Here is a 16,603-nt window from a genome sequence, read left to right as displayed (position 1 = left end):
TTGTTAAACTACAACTCCCATCAGCCCCAGCCCAATGGCCAGGGATGATGGGAGTTGTAGTCCAGCATCATCTGGAAAGCACTGTGTTGGCTACCCTTGAAATACAGAATGCAGATACATAATGGATGCAAGTACATATGACAAGTGAAAATAGGCTTTATTTCACCCAGGTCAAAGACCCAATTTGGCACCCACATTTGCGTACACACATACAGAGGCTGGGAGCATCAGTAACGCCCCTTTGGAGGCTTCACCCGGGACAAAAACCCTGGTTAGCATCCCCAGCCCCCCCCCCCCCCGCTATGGCTCTGTATATGCAAATGTGTATTATATATTTTCACAAACAGAAACATGCATGCATGAGAAGGGCATGGACCTCTCCCCCCCCCCCCCAATCTCCAGCAGGTCAGGAGATAAGGTGTTAGTTTCTTTATCTCATTAAAGCAGAATCATGCCTGAATTAACATGATTAGAGTTATGAAATAACCTTCTCCATGCCTGTATAACTACATCGTTCTGAGCTGGGAACAAAATCTCTAATCTCTTTTGTGGAATCTTGGCCTCTCTCTCTGTGTGTGTGTGTGTGTGTATATGCTTATGCATGCTGTTTGGGAAGGGACTCACTTTCTTTCACAGTTACCAAGAAAAAGGTTTTAAAAATAAAATAAATCAGAAGCTGAGGCATTAAAACAAAATGTAATGTTCCCTTTCTTCTCCTATTGCAGGCCCCAGAAGTCATTATGTCCCAACACTACGACGCCAAAGCTGACCTGTGGAGTATTGGCACCATCATTTACCAGTGTCTGACTGGAAAAGCCCCCTTCCAGGTGAGTTACCTTTGTGGTTTAGTTTCATGGCTGCTCATTAGGCCTTCTGGATTGCTCACCTGCCTTTCCTCGGAGGTTGTTTTCGTTGAAAAAAAGAATTCCAGCCTCCAACTTGAGCATCATCCATGTCACATGGGGAGAAACTTTGGGTTTGGCCTTCTGAGGGACACAAGCCGTCTGTTACAAATGCCACAAGTCTCGGTGGATGGTAGCACTGTTTTTCTTCCTTCCTTTCATTTACTCTGTTTATTGAATCTGTATGCCGCCCTTCATCCAAAGATCCCAGGGCGATTCTTCCCTTGCTGTACTTGGAGAAAAATGAAACCAAGTGTGAGGAGATTGGGGTCAAGTAGCTGCGATTAGTGCCTGTTTCCCAGTTAGCAACTATCTGGGCAGGCCATTGGCCTGAGGGGAAGCTTCTTTGGGGATTAGCAACTGTATGGGGTAGAGCAGGGGTCAGCAAGGTTTACCTCGCCTGAGCTGATTCACTCCCGCGGAGATCGCTTCGTGGGCCGGATCGATTTCTGGCATCTGCGCAGACGCAATTTCCGGCACCGTGGAAGCGAGTCTTTACTCCCCACTATGCATATGGGGACTCGCCGTGCGGGCAGCTTGTTTCGGAGGCAGCTTGTGGGCTGTTTAAACGACCCCCGTGGGCTGCTTGTGGCCCATGGGCTGCAGGTTGCCGACCCCTGGGGTAGACTATAGAACTTCCTGCCCAGGTAGGAGGCACCATCCGCTGTGCAAGGACTGAAACGGGGCACTTTCTCTCTCCCACTCTTGACTTTTAATGCCATCCTCCTCCGCACCGTTTTGGGAGAAAAGGTTTTAGAAAGCCTTTCCCCATTTAAAATACGTTCACATCTCCTCTGGATAATGCAGCTTTCCAGAGTGGCTTGCATCAGAATATAAAAATACAAAATGAAAACGAGCAAACCCTAAAATCAATACCAGCTCCTCCTCCACTCTCTGAGCCCAACCGCTTTCCCCTCAGATGTAGCAGCAGTGGAATGAATCAGTAGGTAAGAAAAGTAGAGGGGGAAACCCCAAATGCTGCAACAGTTAAAGCCTGTCTCTGGTAGCCACCCACCTGTTTCTGAAGACAGGCCTTTTGATGTCCTCAGCAGGTTCCTACAGGAGAAGGCAAGCCTTCCGATAACCTTGCCTTGGGCATTGGAGCTTTTGTAGGTCAACACCAACACTGCCCAGAAACAAACCAGAAGTACTGAGTAATATCTCTTAAGTAGTTTAGTAATCTGTTCAATACAGAGGGCCAGCCCAACCATTAGGCAAAATGAGGCAGCTGCCTTGGGCAGTTGATTTTGGATGATCGTTGCTTGAATTTATTTTTACTGCCAGGAAGTGGGAGAGGCACTTGTGAATCTTCTGCCTCAGTTGCCAAAATAACTTGACTGGCTTTGACCCTTGTGTCTGTGTCTGTGTGTTCATGTGCCATTGGCTTTTCTGTCTCTGCAGCAAAAGGTTTTGGGCTGTTCCACCAAGGTCTGCCTAACAATCTGCCCACTGTGTTCTGGATGTTTTTGAAAGGCAATGCTTGATTTTGCAATCAGATTATGCTCAGCTTTATGCTTGCATACTGTAGCTGACTTTACCAGCTACCTCTTATCACCGCGTGAGGGATAGTTAACCAGGAAGTGTTACCCATTCTGCTCTGAGAGACTTAAGAATGGGTGTAGAGAATAATCAAGGGTGTGCAAGTATTCTTTTGAGCATGGCAAGTTCAACCTCAGGGAGAATTGCTGTACTGCCGAGCATGGAGAAGAGCAGGAAATCTGCCTGATGGTGTCCTAAGCACTTGGAAAGAGCATCAAAACTACCTGTTGTGTTTTTTGAGACTCTGTGCAAGAGGGGTGAGCCATCTTTCCCCCTGCCTTCTAGTACCCCAGCTGAGGAGGACAGGGGCTTCTTGCTCCCCATCGCTTCAAGCTTTGAGCATGGCGTAACATCGAGCACATCCTTTGCCCCTTTGTCTGCAGGCTGTGTGTGTGGCAAGCATACATTTTGGCTGGATCCCAAGGCCAGCTAAGATTTGTGGACCTCCCAAAGTTTCGGCTTCAGCAAGCAAGTGAGTGATACCAGCTGCCAGTATGATTGCCATAGACAGTAAGGACCTGGCTAGGAAGGATAAAACTGATTTGGCAAGCTTTCTAGAAAATCTAGCATGGCGGCAGCCACGTTATAACATTCAGTACTTTTTAAAAAGCTGCTTCCTCTCTTAGATGATTTCCCCCCAATGCTCCTCTTTTTTGTGGTTGGCAAAGCTCAAATAGTGATCACAAACAAGACTTAACTTTTCTAGTCTCCTTGTCTGTAAAACCCCAGGTTTTACAAAGATGCTTGGGGTATACATATTTAAATGTGCTGCCTCCTACCATTCCTGGCTCCACCCTGCCCCGGGATTGCTCTTTATATCTTGATCGTGAGAGAGGTCATCGGGAGCAGGAGGGAGAGGAGGAAGTGGGATTTTGTGTGGTTTTTCTTCAATTGTTTTTGTTAATTAAGTAGTAAAATGAGTTGCAAGGGCCCCCTGGAGCATTCTAAAGATAACAGGAGATCTTCAAAGGTCTTCCTAAACAAATATTCTTTTTAAAAACATAATAAAGTAGTGCAGTCAGGTTTTTGCAGATCTTGAAGATGTTTTGACTTGCACAACAGCAGTTCTCTTCCAGCCTTGAGAAACTAGAATTGGAGTTTTCATGTGGGCGTGATTTTTAATAATAACCGAGAGGTGTCTGGGACTTTCGGGTCTGATATAATAATTAATTTGGTAGAACCAGATTAATTAGGCCCATGCTAAGTGGTGATGCAACTGCCAGGCAGACCACTTTTTGAGGTCTTTCCTTTCGTAGATCAGTGACTTCCTTTCTCTCCTTTCTAAGGCGAGATTTACACCTAGAGACTTCCTGGTTCGTACACTTAATCGCACTTGCTACACCAGCTCAGTATGTTCAGGTAATGGCGACTGGTGCCGATTGGGACGGAAAGCCAGGGAGACCAACCGTAGTTGAGGCCTGACCCAACTAACTCCAGCTTTGGCCTCATCCTTCTCCCTGCTGAGTTCTACAAGGACAATGCTGAAACTGAGCAAGAGGAAACTGATAAGCAGTCCTGTCCCCTTGAACTGCTTATAAAAAAAGGGGCAAGCAGGTGGGGGCTGGCTGAGGGTAGAATGAGGTTGATAGGTGAGTGACCCCCACAGCCTCCACTGTACACTATCCTTGGTGAGCTCTTGGAAGAGCTCCGTGTGAATATAACACATGATGGTTCTTGTTATCACAGGTCATTTTTTCTACTGTTAAGCTGCTGCATTGGTCCACCGCTGACCTTCCTTTTTGCCCAGGGCATTTGGAGTAGGTGTAGGCCCGTGGGTTGATAATCCTTCAATCTGTGTCAACACAGTTGGTGTCTGGAGTTGTGCTGATTAGACAAAACAGAAAACAGAAAGGGTGCAGAGTTAGGCCAACTCTAGATTCTGTGCAAAGAAGCAGTGAGAGTGAAGTAAAGGGGGTAATGATAATGCAAAGCTGATAGGTTTGCATGCTCCTGAACGTCCTCAGTTTGCTTCTTCATATGGTTATATTTTATTACTTACTATTATGCAAACATCCATACACAAAAATATTCTTTTTAAAAAAACAACAAGGAGACCCCACAATAGACTGAAAAGCACAAAACACTCATTATTCGGAGAAGGGCACATCCGGATTCATCATCTTGATTTATCATTCCAGAATAATGTATTTATCATTCCAGAATAGTAATAATACATTGAGAGTCTGCCTTGGCTAAAAAAAAAAGGGGGGGTAAATATTATGGGCATAAACTTCAGTTGTTTCCTTTATAAAGTTATTTTGTATATTATGCCTTTCCTGAGCTTTTATACAATGCTTGAGCTTTGTCATGTAGAAAGATCCCCGTCTGTTTCTTCTGTCCAGATCTTGCCCAGAACCTTGTCCATTTTTGGCAATCTCTCATCGCTTAATTAGCCACTCTTGATTATAGGAGTAATTGTTCTGACCCCACAGTGAAAAGCAGCGATCTTGGCAGCTAATAAAAGGGTTTGAAACAAGTTAATCCAGCAGCCCGTTGAAAATGGTTGTCTAAAAAGTTCAGCAACGATGGTCAGTTGATCACGGGAGCAAAGCAAAAAAAAAACCAGATTGAGAGACTGTGTCCCTTCAGTTAACAGGTGTTGGGGGACAAACAGATGGTGGCAGTGGGGTGGAGGTTTACTAAAGCTTCTTGGAAACACTGCTTAGCCCACAAGTCACCAACCCAGCACCACGTTGTTCCTGGACCGGTGCCTCAGACTCTTGATCTTTCATTTTGACAAAAGTCTCTATCTCTCCTAGAAAGGAAATTATGGAAGAAAATGTGCATTTACTTTCTAAGTAATTTCTGTGGCGCCTTGTATATTTTTCCTGGTGCTGAGGAATGCTTTCTGTTATGACAACAGTTTGTGTGATATCTCAGTAGCCAGGACCAGCTACATATAGCTGATTTTCCATGTTAAGCCTAAGGTTGTCAGGGGTGGCTATCCCTCTAATTTTTAAATTATGCCATGCTTCGCCATGGCAGCCATTTTGTGACTGGCACCCCCAGCTCACTCTCAAAATTCAAAATGGGCCCATAGTCCAAAATGGTTGGTGACTCCTGGCTTAGCCAAGATTTCCTTGAAATGGGAAGCTGCAGTAGATGTACTTTAAGACTGCGAGCAAGCAGGGCTTTCCTTAAGTTCTCGAGGGAGAACCTGCAAAAATCCCTTTTTGAAATTCTCCCCTCCCAATCTTAAGGATCAATAGGGAAATGTATTTGTATCTCGTTACATCCAGCACCCTCTGTAACGAGATACAGATTCCTTGCTCTCCATTGGTTCTCCTTGCATTTGAGCTGGCACAAGGCTTCCTGGTGCCTTGCAGTGATGTCTGGCAGGTGCAATATGTGTGCACGAGGATCCAGTTATCGGGGATGTGGGAACGGCGGCAGCATGGCCTTTGCAAAACTATTGCAAGGGCGTGCCTGGATTTTTGAAAGACTGTCCTGTAAGTTGTGAGGGGCGAGTTGCAGCTGTCTTTATACTTCCAACACATATGAAACCTGCTGGGAGTATTTTTCCATCTGAATGGATGTGAGCTGACAGTCCATCTCTCTTTACGAACCAAATTTTAAATCAACTAGAATAAATGTGCCCCTTCCCTTGTCCCTTCTCTCTCCCACCTACCCAAGCAAGGCTCAGCCAACTGTGAAATTTTAAGTACAGGAGAGGTTCTCACGACTGATAATCAACAGTTGAAAGAAGTACCGCACTTCAATAATAATAATAATAATAATAATAATAATAATAATAATAATAATAATAAGTTTATACCTCACGCATCTGGCTGGGTTTCCCCAGAATATTAAAAACATTATAAAACATCAAACATTAAAAATTTCCCTAATCAGGGCTGCCTTCAGATGTCTTCTAAAAGTCAGATGCTTATTTCCTTGACATCTGATGAGAGGGCGTTCCACAGGGCGCCACTACCGAGAAGGTCCTGCCTGGTTCCCTGTAACCTCGCTTCTCGCAGGGAGGGAACCGCCAGAAGGCCCTTGGAGCTGGACCTCAGTGTCCGGGCAGGATGATGGGGGTGGAGATGCTCCTTCAGGTATACTGGACCAAGTACCATGGCTGCTACTGAAAATGGTCTCCATGAGCCATATCCTCCTGCTCTCCCTGTAACATCTGCATCCACCCAGTTACTCTTTATTTAATGTCATCAGGTTGGGTGTTTCCATGCTCTGTTGGCAGCTGACAATGTGAAGCGGTGACAGCAAAAGGCACACATAGATTCCACATTAATGGGAAGAGAGAAAAGAACATAGTCTGCTAGGTTATAATGTGTAGCATGCCCCCCCCTTTTTAAAAAAATAAAGGAACACACTTCCATACTTGTGCTGCGTGACACCCAGCAGATTTACCTCTCCCGCCCCCCACATCCTAAATAATAGCCAGATGTCTGACAGGTCTTTTTATTTTAATTTTAAGGAGCTTTTTGTGCTCACCAGTGTCTCTAAATTAAAACAATGGACCCTAACAGAGGGATGAGATTAATGGGATCCATAATCCTTGTAAACAGATTGTATGACAGTTTATTGAGTTGTTAATTCAATTCCCGACCCTGCCCACCCCCAAGGCATGCCACTGAAGGGCTTTTTAATGACGATGAGGAACAGAAGCATAGTTAATATACTCATTCTAATACTTGTGTAAACATATAAGCCATGTTTCTTGTCTTACACACTGACTCCTTAATATCACTGGTTTTGCAGTTATGATTGGCCAACCCTGGCATATTAGGGTGCAAGAGTTGGAAATACTGGAGTATGTACAGAGAGACAGAAGAAATTAATCTGTCTTCCCCCTAAAGCTTGCCTTTCATTTTGAAATTTATTTAATTTATATCCCTCCCTCCAATAACCTCAGGAAAATGTAATCTATTTTTATTCTCTGAATAAACCTGTGAGGCAAGTTATGCTAAGACCTGTGGGTTCACCCAGGGCTACTTCTTGAATTTCAGGGCTGACTGGAGATTAATAATAATAATAATAATAATAATAATAATAATAATAATAATAATAATAGATAATTTATTATTTATACCCCGCCCATCTGGCTGGGTTTCCCCAGCCACTCTCGGCGGCTACCAACAGAATATTTAAAATATGATAAAACATTGAACATTAAAAACTTCCCTAAACAGGGCTGCCTTAACTCTGCTATCCTCTGATATCCTCAGTACACAACTCAGGATCAGTTTGGAAAATCCTTCAAAGCAATGCCAGGATTTTTACACAGCCTGCCTCCTGCTCCCCTCTTGCAGATTTGTTCTTCTGTTTCTTGGTTGCAATAACCATAGTTTTTTGCAGTGACCATCTGAGTTGGGCAAACTTAAGATAGCGTTAACTTCCAAACTAGGGTTTGGAGCAGGGATGAGAAACCTGCACATGCTGTTGGGCTCTTAACTCCCATCAGCCCCAGTCATTATGGCCAATGGTCAGGGATGATGGGAGTTGTAGTCCATCCCTAGTGCATGGACTGTCACAGCACAGTCCAGGTTTACTCCAGAAGCAAATTCCACTATATTGAATGGGGCTTACCCTCTAGTAAGTGTGCTTTAGGATTGCAGACGCAATGACTCTTGGCAGTGGTGATTGCCTCCAATTCCCTGCACTGGATTTGGGGGTTGCCATATTTTGAACTTCGTGACAATGTGTGGTTTTTGCAACCTGGAGTTGGAGGAGAGAACCCACTTGTGAGAGGAGTGGAAGAGAGTGAGATCATGCAATTGAATTGACTGTCCCATTCTTCAGGCTTTCCTTAATTGAGCTTTAGCTTCTGTCTCACCCAGCCAAGCGGCTCAGGTCATGTTTTGTAATGGTGGGTGCTGTTCTGTGGTGTTGGGTGAACACTTTACAAGCATTTGCTGCTATTATTGTGGGGCCAGCTGCCCAGCCAGTCTCTGGCTTGGTTGCAGCAGCACCAGCTTCCACCTGTTTTCTTTCTCCCCCTGCCCCTCATTTTGTGTTTTGAACTCTCTCTCAATCTCCTTTTTGGTTTGTATGCATTTTAGCTTCACTGAAGAGCATCTGGTTTTGAAAAAAGGGGGTCCCTGGCTCAGGCTGCACTTGGCGATAGTGATACCTGCCAAGGGGGCAATATTCTGGGCATGGAGGAAGATTGTGTCCTGGTGAATTGTATTTTTAACATCAACTATTATCCCCTTTTCACATGTGGCTCTTGGTCAGTTAATCCTCTTGTCTTCTAGAGTTGATATATTTATGTTTCCCCTTTTTTTGCTGTCATGTTTTTGTAAGAATGTGTTTGGGGCCTTTTGTAGTTTACTTTTTTTTAAAAATGAAGCACTGTACGAGACTTATAGGATTTAGCTTACTTATTTTTATTTGTTTTTAATTTACCCATTTCCTTGACCCTGACCCCTGTAGACCTTCCTAAAGTTTTACTCACCACTTCCAAAGCTCCCCACTTCATTTTTTGTTGTTATATTGTAAACCACCCTGATATCCTCGGATGAAGGGCTGTATATAAATTTAATGAATAATAATAATGCATTTTTAATTGTAAAAATGAACAGGGACTCTAGCATAGCAGCAGCAGTGTAAAACAATGAATGTGCTTATTTTAAGTAATAACTGTAGACTAATTAATATACTACCTCTCAGTAAACTTCCAAGGGCGCTACAAAAATAACAATTAAAAATAAAAAGTATCACTAGAAGTATCTGGGATATATATGTTTTGGAATTCACCCTGGGGAAATTTAGCTTTGGTTTCAGCATTTGGCATCCAAAGGATACTTTTTTTTAAAAGAACAGAAGCTCCTAGTCCTCAGGGCTGTAAAGTCCAAGTATGTGAATTATGTCTGGTGCAGGGTGTGAAGCCTGATGGGGATCAAAGTGGATTTCTAGTGGCTGGACTTCAGGGCTTTCCTTACTCTTTCCCTGCCCTCCTCCACACGCCATTAGCAGAATGTACACTAGAGGCCAAAATTGTGGAAACCTTTTGGAAAAAGCATATTTCTGAGGTTTGATGGCTCATAACACCACTTTTTTGGAGTACTACCATAAAATTATATATCAATGGAAAGATAATTTAATGAAGAATGTAATGCAACAAAGTTTCTTCAATTATCTGTTTTCTGTTAAAAGTTAGAGCCAAATAAACAGAAAAAGGAAGCACAACTTTCTTGGGTTGATTTGCAGTAGGTTTCCTTCATTTGAATGTAGCCAATGAGCATGAGTGTTTAGAGCAGGGGTCAGCAAACTTTTTCAGCAGGGGGGCGGTCCACTGTACCTCAGACCTTGTGGGGGGCTAGACTATTTTTTTTGGGGGGGGAGATGCCCCACAAATAACCCAGAGATGCATTTTAAATAAATAAAAATTTCTCATATAAAAACCGCTGGTTCCCGGACCATCCGCTGGGTGGATTTAGAAGGTGATTGGGCCGCATCTGGCCCCCGGGCATTAGTTTGCCTACCCATGGTTTAGAGAGCCAATCGTGTTATGAGCCATCAAGCCTCGGAAATGCACTTTTTTCAAAAGGTTTCCACAATTTTGGCCACTAGTGTACCTGGATGCGACTAAACATGCAAATATATGCTTGATTTTCATAATTTACACATCCTTCCAAGGGGCAGCTTCTTTTAGAGCACACTTTTAACTTGAGGCAGCCCTCAGATGATAAAATTTGGGGCCTTATAATTTTTTAAAGGAAAGATTCAGTATATCAACAGAACGTTAATGTGCGAAGAGCCCGTTCTGGGCTGTAGCCCAGCTAATTCTCCTTTCATTTCCCCCTATCCCAATAGACACTCTGCATCCTTTGCCAAGTAACCATGTTAAGTCCTTACTGAGCACTTTATTCTTTGGTGGTAGGAGATTGCACCATTGAGGGTTTTTCGCTAAAAAAAAATTTTTAGCATGTGTGTGATTGTGCACCTCTGTAAACATCTGAGTTCCTCCCCAGTTGTGTTTGGAGATGACACTGCTTTAGCCGCAGAAGAACCAGGCTTTTGGAGAATTGAGATCGGATATGATAAATAAAAGAGATATGTACAAAAATATACCAGAGGTTTTTCGTCTATGGCAGCATTTAATTGACCTTGGATAAAGAAATATATGAGAAAGAGCAACGGTACGAATTGCTGTAAAACTGTATTAGAGAATATATAAAGAATAGATTGATAATGGTAGGTACATTCACTATTAGAATAAAATCATACAATGGGAATTGACGAAGTCCAAAGTCTTTATGATATTTTTTGTTAATATTTTTTGTTAATAATCGCATAAAAAGTAGCATAATTACAGCTGAAGCTTAAGGTTCATAATTATGTAAGAAAAGATAAGTATATGGGTTTTTTTCTCTTTTTTGTGTACATGATTGAAATTTCAATTTACTTTAAGAGATGTACTATATATATGTAATGTATTGGAAGACTATTAATAAAGCTTGTTACATGTTTTTTTAAAAAAAGAGATTGCTTGTGCAATATAGATAGATAGATTGATTGATAGATGATAGACAGATAGATGATAGATAGATGATGGATAGATAGATAGGGTTCCAGATGGCTGTATGAATTTGCTGATCACCCTTCTCCTCTTTCTCCCACTCCTTCACAGGCAAGCAGCCCTCAAGACCTTCGGCTCTTCTATGAGAAAAACAAGATGCTCATGCCCAAGTAAGCGTTCTTTCGGTGCTGCTATTCTCTGCTTTCTCTCTCCCTCGAACTTCACTGCCACTTGCTCTACTCTTCTCAACACCTGTCCCCTTGTGCTCTCAGCTGGGAATGTTTAGAAATAACTTGGCAACCTGCTTCCTCCGTCTGTTAGCCTGGAATGACAGAGCCCAGAGGCTGGCAAGCTGAAACTTGGTCACCTCGGTTGACCCCGTCCAGGAGCACAAAAACAATCCAAGCAGATTCTTTTTCGCAATTGCTTCATTCTTTTTGAGGGAGGGAGGAGGCTTGGACAGCTTTAACAGGCAAAAACATCCCCAGCTGAGCTTAGCAAAATACGTCCGTTTCACCCAAGTGCCATTTGCGCCATCCCTGATGAAAACAGGTCCAAACCCTTATACTTATAATATAGCATTTTATAACCATTATCTCAGGGAGAACCCTGTGTGGTTGTGGGTTAGCATTCATCATTCCTAGACAGGAGAGGCTGAGAGGGGACACAGAAGAGGGAGCATGCTTGTTTTCTCCTGATCTGGAGGGTAGGACTCGAACCAGTGGCTTTCAGTTACAAGAAAGGAGATTCTGACTAGGCATACGGAAAAACTTTCTGACAGTAAGAGCTGTTCAACAGGGGAACTGTCCCTCAGGAGGTGGTGGACTCTCCTTCCTTGGAGGCTTTTAAGCAGAGGCTCGATGGCTATCTCTCATGGATGCTTTAGCTGGGACTCCTGTGTTGCTGGGGGTTGGACTGGATGACCCTTGGGGTCCCTTCCAACTCTATAATTCTATGAGACCAACTGTCTCCTCACTGGGAATTCCAGGGTGGGAACTGGGGCTGCCAACATTATTAGTAGTATTACTATTCACTCATTAATTCACTCATTATATGCCTATAGCACCTAAACTGTTCTAATTGATGGCTATCTGACAGGGATTCTTTAGCTGCAATTCCTTCATTGCAGGGGTCAGACTACTTTTTGAAACAGCTGAGCTTCATTAATACTGCACAGGAGCTTTGAATTCCTTCTAGTGTGATGGCTTTTATCACTGGAGAGCTGGATTTCATTTTATTCTAATTTTTTGGCCGGGGTTGGTGGTGGATCCACCTGCCATTTCCAGTAACTGGCCAAGAGAGTGTTATGAATGAATTAGTGTTTCTCGAACATGGTTCCTCCCAGCTGTTGTTGGGCTACAACTCCCATCATCCCTAGGTAGCAGGACCAGTGGTCAGGGATGATGGGAGCTGTAGTCGAACAACAGCTGGAGAACCAAGTTAGAGAAACGCTGAATTAAGTGTTTGACCGTTCTTGGAAACCAGACTGATTTCTGGTTCGTTTCACATGGAATGGTGATCTGAGGAATCTGTTGGTTTTCATGGTTGTAGGAGAAAGACAACTCTGCAGGATGTGCTTCAAGTAAGCAAGGATTTCCCAGCTATGTTGAAACCCCCCAACGCATTGCTATTCAAACTGTGTTTGTGAATCCTGGGGTTACACAGCTCTCTGAAACCATGGTAGTAGTGAAGAAGTTTCCTTTTGCTATCATCTTCCTGGATGTACACTCATACCTCTTGTGAAGGTGACTGCCCAGTCTGTTTGGGCCTAGTCATTGTGTGTGAACCAGGGTTCACTGTAGGATACTTGCCAGACTCCTCTGCAAAGCTTAAGTGTTCCACAGTGGACGAACCACTGACAGTGTTTGGGTGTCACAGTAAACCATGGGTTGTTGTGACGCGAATGAGCCTTGGTGAGCTTTTTGTTCTCCTCCTAGACCGCAGGCTCAAGGAAGAATGTACAAGCTTTCAGTTCCATTTTTAATTAACCCTGTAGCTCATCATGTTGTCCATACTTAACAAACTGTGGCTATTTTTAACTTGGTTTCTTTGAACGAAGCCAGCTTCAAATGAAGCTAACCTGTTGGAGCAAGACATAGTTACAGTTAGCCACAGTTTGAAGTTTGGATGCAGTACTAAAGTGTGGTTAGTTGAAATTGGAAGCAAAAACTCATGGGCATGTTAGGAGAGTGACCGGGGAAGAGTGCAGAGATGTGAGACTTGCCTAGATTCACTTCCATTACAACATAGCTCACCACAATGCCAGAATTCAGGCAGTTCGAGGCTTGAACCTCCTTCAACCCATCCGATCCCTAGATTTGATTCCTAGGTGTCCCTTGTGCAGGCCACACTCCTTGCAGGATTCAATATACTTCTGAAGCCTAAAGGTTGGGAGAAGGAGCTTCTCTTAGTTTTAGCCACTTTAGTGCCGAGAAAATATATTGTGTGTGTGAAACACAGGGATGCCGCTGGCAAATTGCATCCCTGGGTTTGAGATATCCTCCTATGCCCCCCCCCCCACTGTTGTGCCATCATCATGCTGCAAGTTTCATTTTCTTCACACAATTTCTGGTCTTAAACAGAGATAACCAAGCTTTTAATTTCACTGTGGGCGTTTGATTCAGCTTCTCAGTGCAGTGCCAGGCCAGGATGTTTGTGTTAACGTCAACATCGCTTTGTGAATGAGCCAGTGTGCTTATTTTACATACTATATTTATTTACATCCTGCATTTTTCCCAGACAGCGACTCAAGGCAGCTTACATATAAAATAGAAGCAGCCTGAAATGTAGAAAAAGCAGTCATTAAGAAGCAATTAAACAGTAATAGAATTAAAAGATATATATAAAACATACAGATAATTACAATAAAATTTGCATCACCAGCCCTTTGCATGCATATAAGCTCTTTATATTTATTTAAGATTTAATGTAATTAGCACAATCTATACTTTTTATGCATCATTTCCTTCTGACCTCACAGCTTACAATTTCCTGCCCAGCAATTTCCGTACGATTTCCATACAAACTTCTGCTTGTATGCCTGCATACCTGTTTGTATACCTGCATAACTGTGCGCACACACATCATTCAATAATCTATCCTACATTTGACTCTAGCCCATGGAAGCTTAACATCTGTCTCACATGATTAAATCTCTCTATACACTTTATTTACTGGCCCAGTTTGCACATAGCAGTAAAACAAAGTTAATAGTTTCCTGCAAGCATGCCAGTCTTGGTCCCTCTGTTCCTCCCTGCTTGTACACCGAGCAAGCCAGCCACTATCCCCTAGGTTGGTGTTACTGGAGTGGGGGGCCTTGCCTCAAGACCCTGTGCTTTTTTCCTCCCCCAGCCCCACCCCAGGACCCTCATTTACATCACCATTCCCCTACAAGTGATGCAAATCTGCGTGGAGAAGGAGGGAGCCTCAACCTGGGGACGCTATTTTGGTGGCACCCCCTTGTCTCACGTAGCATGCCATTTCAAGCCTAAGATTTGCTGACACAGGTGAATGCCATTCTGAGGCGGGGAAGCCCGTGCTCTCGGCTTTGATCCAAAAGGGCGTGCTATTTTAATCAGATGGTGTGAAATAGCTTGTGCTTGCCTTCTCCCTTTGAATAAGCTGGCTTGCCTACCCATAACGCTTTGGGCGGCATGCTTTTGTTTTTAAACAAGGTGACTAGGAAACAACACTGTTCAGCAGAGACTGGAAATGTCAGATGAACTGGGTGTGGGACGGAGACAGCCTGTTTGTCAGCTCTTTTTGAGGGCTTCGACGTGACCCCTGGGTTTGCTGTGGGCTCTCCCTGTTTCTTGGCTGTGTAATACGCCTAGAAGCTGTATGAAGGAAGGGGTGGGGTAGGAGGGTGGGGAGCAGCAGATAAACAAAGCTATTTATGTCCTCTGCAGTGAGAATAATTAAATTAGGGTTGCAAGTTGGAGCTGAATACATATCACACAACCCAGAATGTGACGTCCAAGATCTATTTCAGATGTGTGTGGACAGGAATAAATTTCCTTGCACTTACTGGGACCCTTACTGGGTCACTGGCCCAGTAAATCAGTTCTGACCACTTTGCTCCTTCCTGCTAGTACTTAGCCTGTTATCCAAACTGTTTAGAGCCAGTAAGCCATGAACAGTCAATTAAGAACAAACCATGGTTTGTTGGGAGCCAAACCAAACCATGATCCTAGGTTCAAGTGGATTGGGATTCGTTTCTTGTGTGTGCTAGTAAAGAGGAGCACAGTGGATAGCAAACTCAATATCAGCTGTTACCTATGTGCTAGTGTTAATTTCATTTATAAATGCTTTTTAAATGAGAACTCCCAAAATGAATTACAATATAATAAAACCATTACATATATGAATCAGTTAAAACATTTGCACATATAAAAACCAACACTGAACCATTTATACAATGCCCTATTGCAAAACATCAGGATGGTGTATAGCAGGGGTCAGCAAACTTTTTCAGCAGGGGCCCGGTCCACTGTCCCTTAGACCTTGTGGGGGGCCGGACTGTATTTTGGGAAAAAATATGAACGAATTCCTATGCCCCACAAATAACCCAGAGATGCATTTTAAATAAAAGGACACATTCTACTCATGTAAAAACACGCTGATTCCCGGACCGTCTGCAGGCCAGATTTAGAAGGCGATTAGGCCAGATCCGGCCCCCAGGCCTTAGTTTCCCTACCCATGGTGTACTGTATAGCAACATTTTTAAAAAAAAAAATGCAGTACAGAACTATCTTTAAAAGGACTGGCCTCTCAAGAAAATTTTAAATAGCTGCATAGGCCTGATGTCTGGTTTAGAAAGATGTCTGGAAGTCAAAAGCGATGAAGCCTGCCAAATCTTTGCTATAGAGGAGGTGCAGCACCTTTTAGGGCTGGGAACATTAAATGCATGATGTCTGGTTTACTTATTTCATAAAATTTATATACAAACAAGCTTCAAAGCAGTTTACGAAAATGAATAAAGCAATAAAATTATTTGTAACAACTGTTTAAAACGTTCAAAAAACTAAAAATGGCAATGAAATAATGACACATCAGGATTCTAGATATCTGGGTATCTAAACAAAAATGTTTTTAGCAGGCGCTGAAAATGGTACAGTGGAGCTGCATTCCTGATAGCTATAGGCGAGGCGGACTTCCATAACACAGGGAACAACCGGTATTCTGGTCTCAAGTTGCACAAGGCTTTCTACACCAACACAGTTTAAAACAGCATAGCGCACACAGAGTCCGTTCAAATCCTATGCATGTTCCAACTGGGGAAAGGACCTAGATTTTGGCAGGTGCCAAAAAATGTTTACCGTCGTGTACGAACGTCGTGTGCGAACCTGCTTGGGCTCAGGTTCAGGCATTGGTTTCACTGCATGGATAAAAAGTCCAAGTCTTCCTGTTTGGAATCCCGAGGGCTCCTATTCATCCACATTGGAAACTGTTAGCAGGACAGGATGCACAACATGTCTTGTGTTCTCTTGGGAAGGAAAAACTGCATTTGTGCCTTTCCATTGTGAGCCATTGTGGCTAGGTTTTGCAGAGAAGATAACAATCCGTGAAGCTACCGTCTTACACCAGTGCAGACTATTCGTCCCTCTAGCCAGCCTTCCAAATGTTGGTGGATTCCCCATCAGCCCCAGCCAGCCAGCATGGGTGATGGTCAGAGGTGATG

General features: G+C 43.4%; 1 protein-coding gene across 1 annotated transcript in view; it reads left to right on the top strand.

The window, feature by feature from the left end:
• Nucleotides 1–16,603, top strand: part of ULK1 (unc-51 like autophagy activating kinase 1) — a 118,569-nt gene that overhangs the window by 53,780 nt on the left and 48,186 nt on the right. The window contains exons 8-9 of the mRNA XM_082204119.1: nt 726–827; nt 11,035–11,093. Coding sequence (XP_082060245.1) covers nt 726–827; nt 11,035–11,093 — 161 coding nt within the window. The remainder of the gene's footprint in view (nt 1–725; nt 828–11,034; nt 11,094–16,603) is intronic.

Source organism: Podarcis vaucheri (genome assembly GCF_965113315.1).
Source record: "Podarcis vaucheri genome assembly, chromosome: 16".
Lineage (NCBI taxonomy): Eukaryota > Metazoa > Chordata > Lepidosauria > Squamata > Lacertidae > Podarcis > Podarcis vaucheri.
This window is presented reverse-complemented; position numbering and strand designations above follow the sequence as displayed.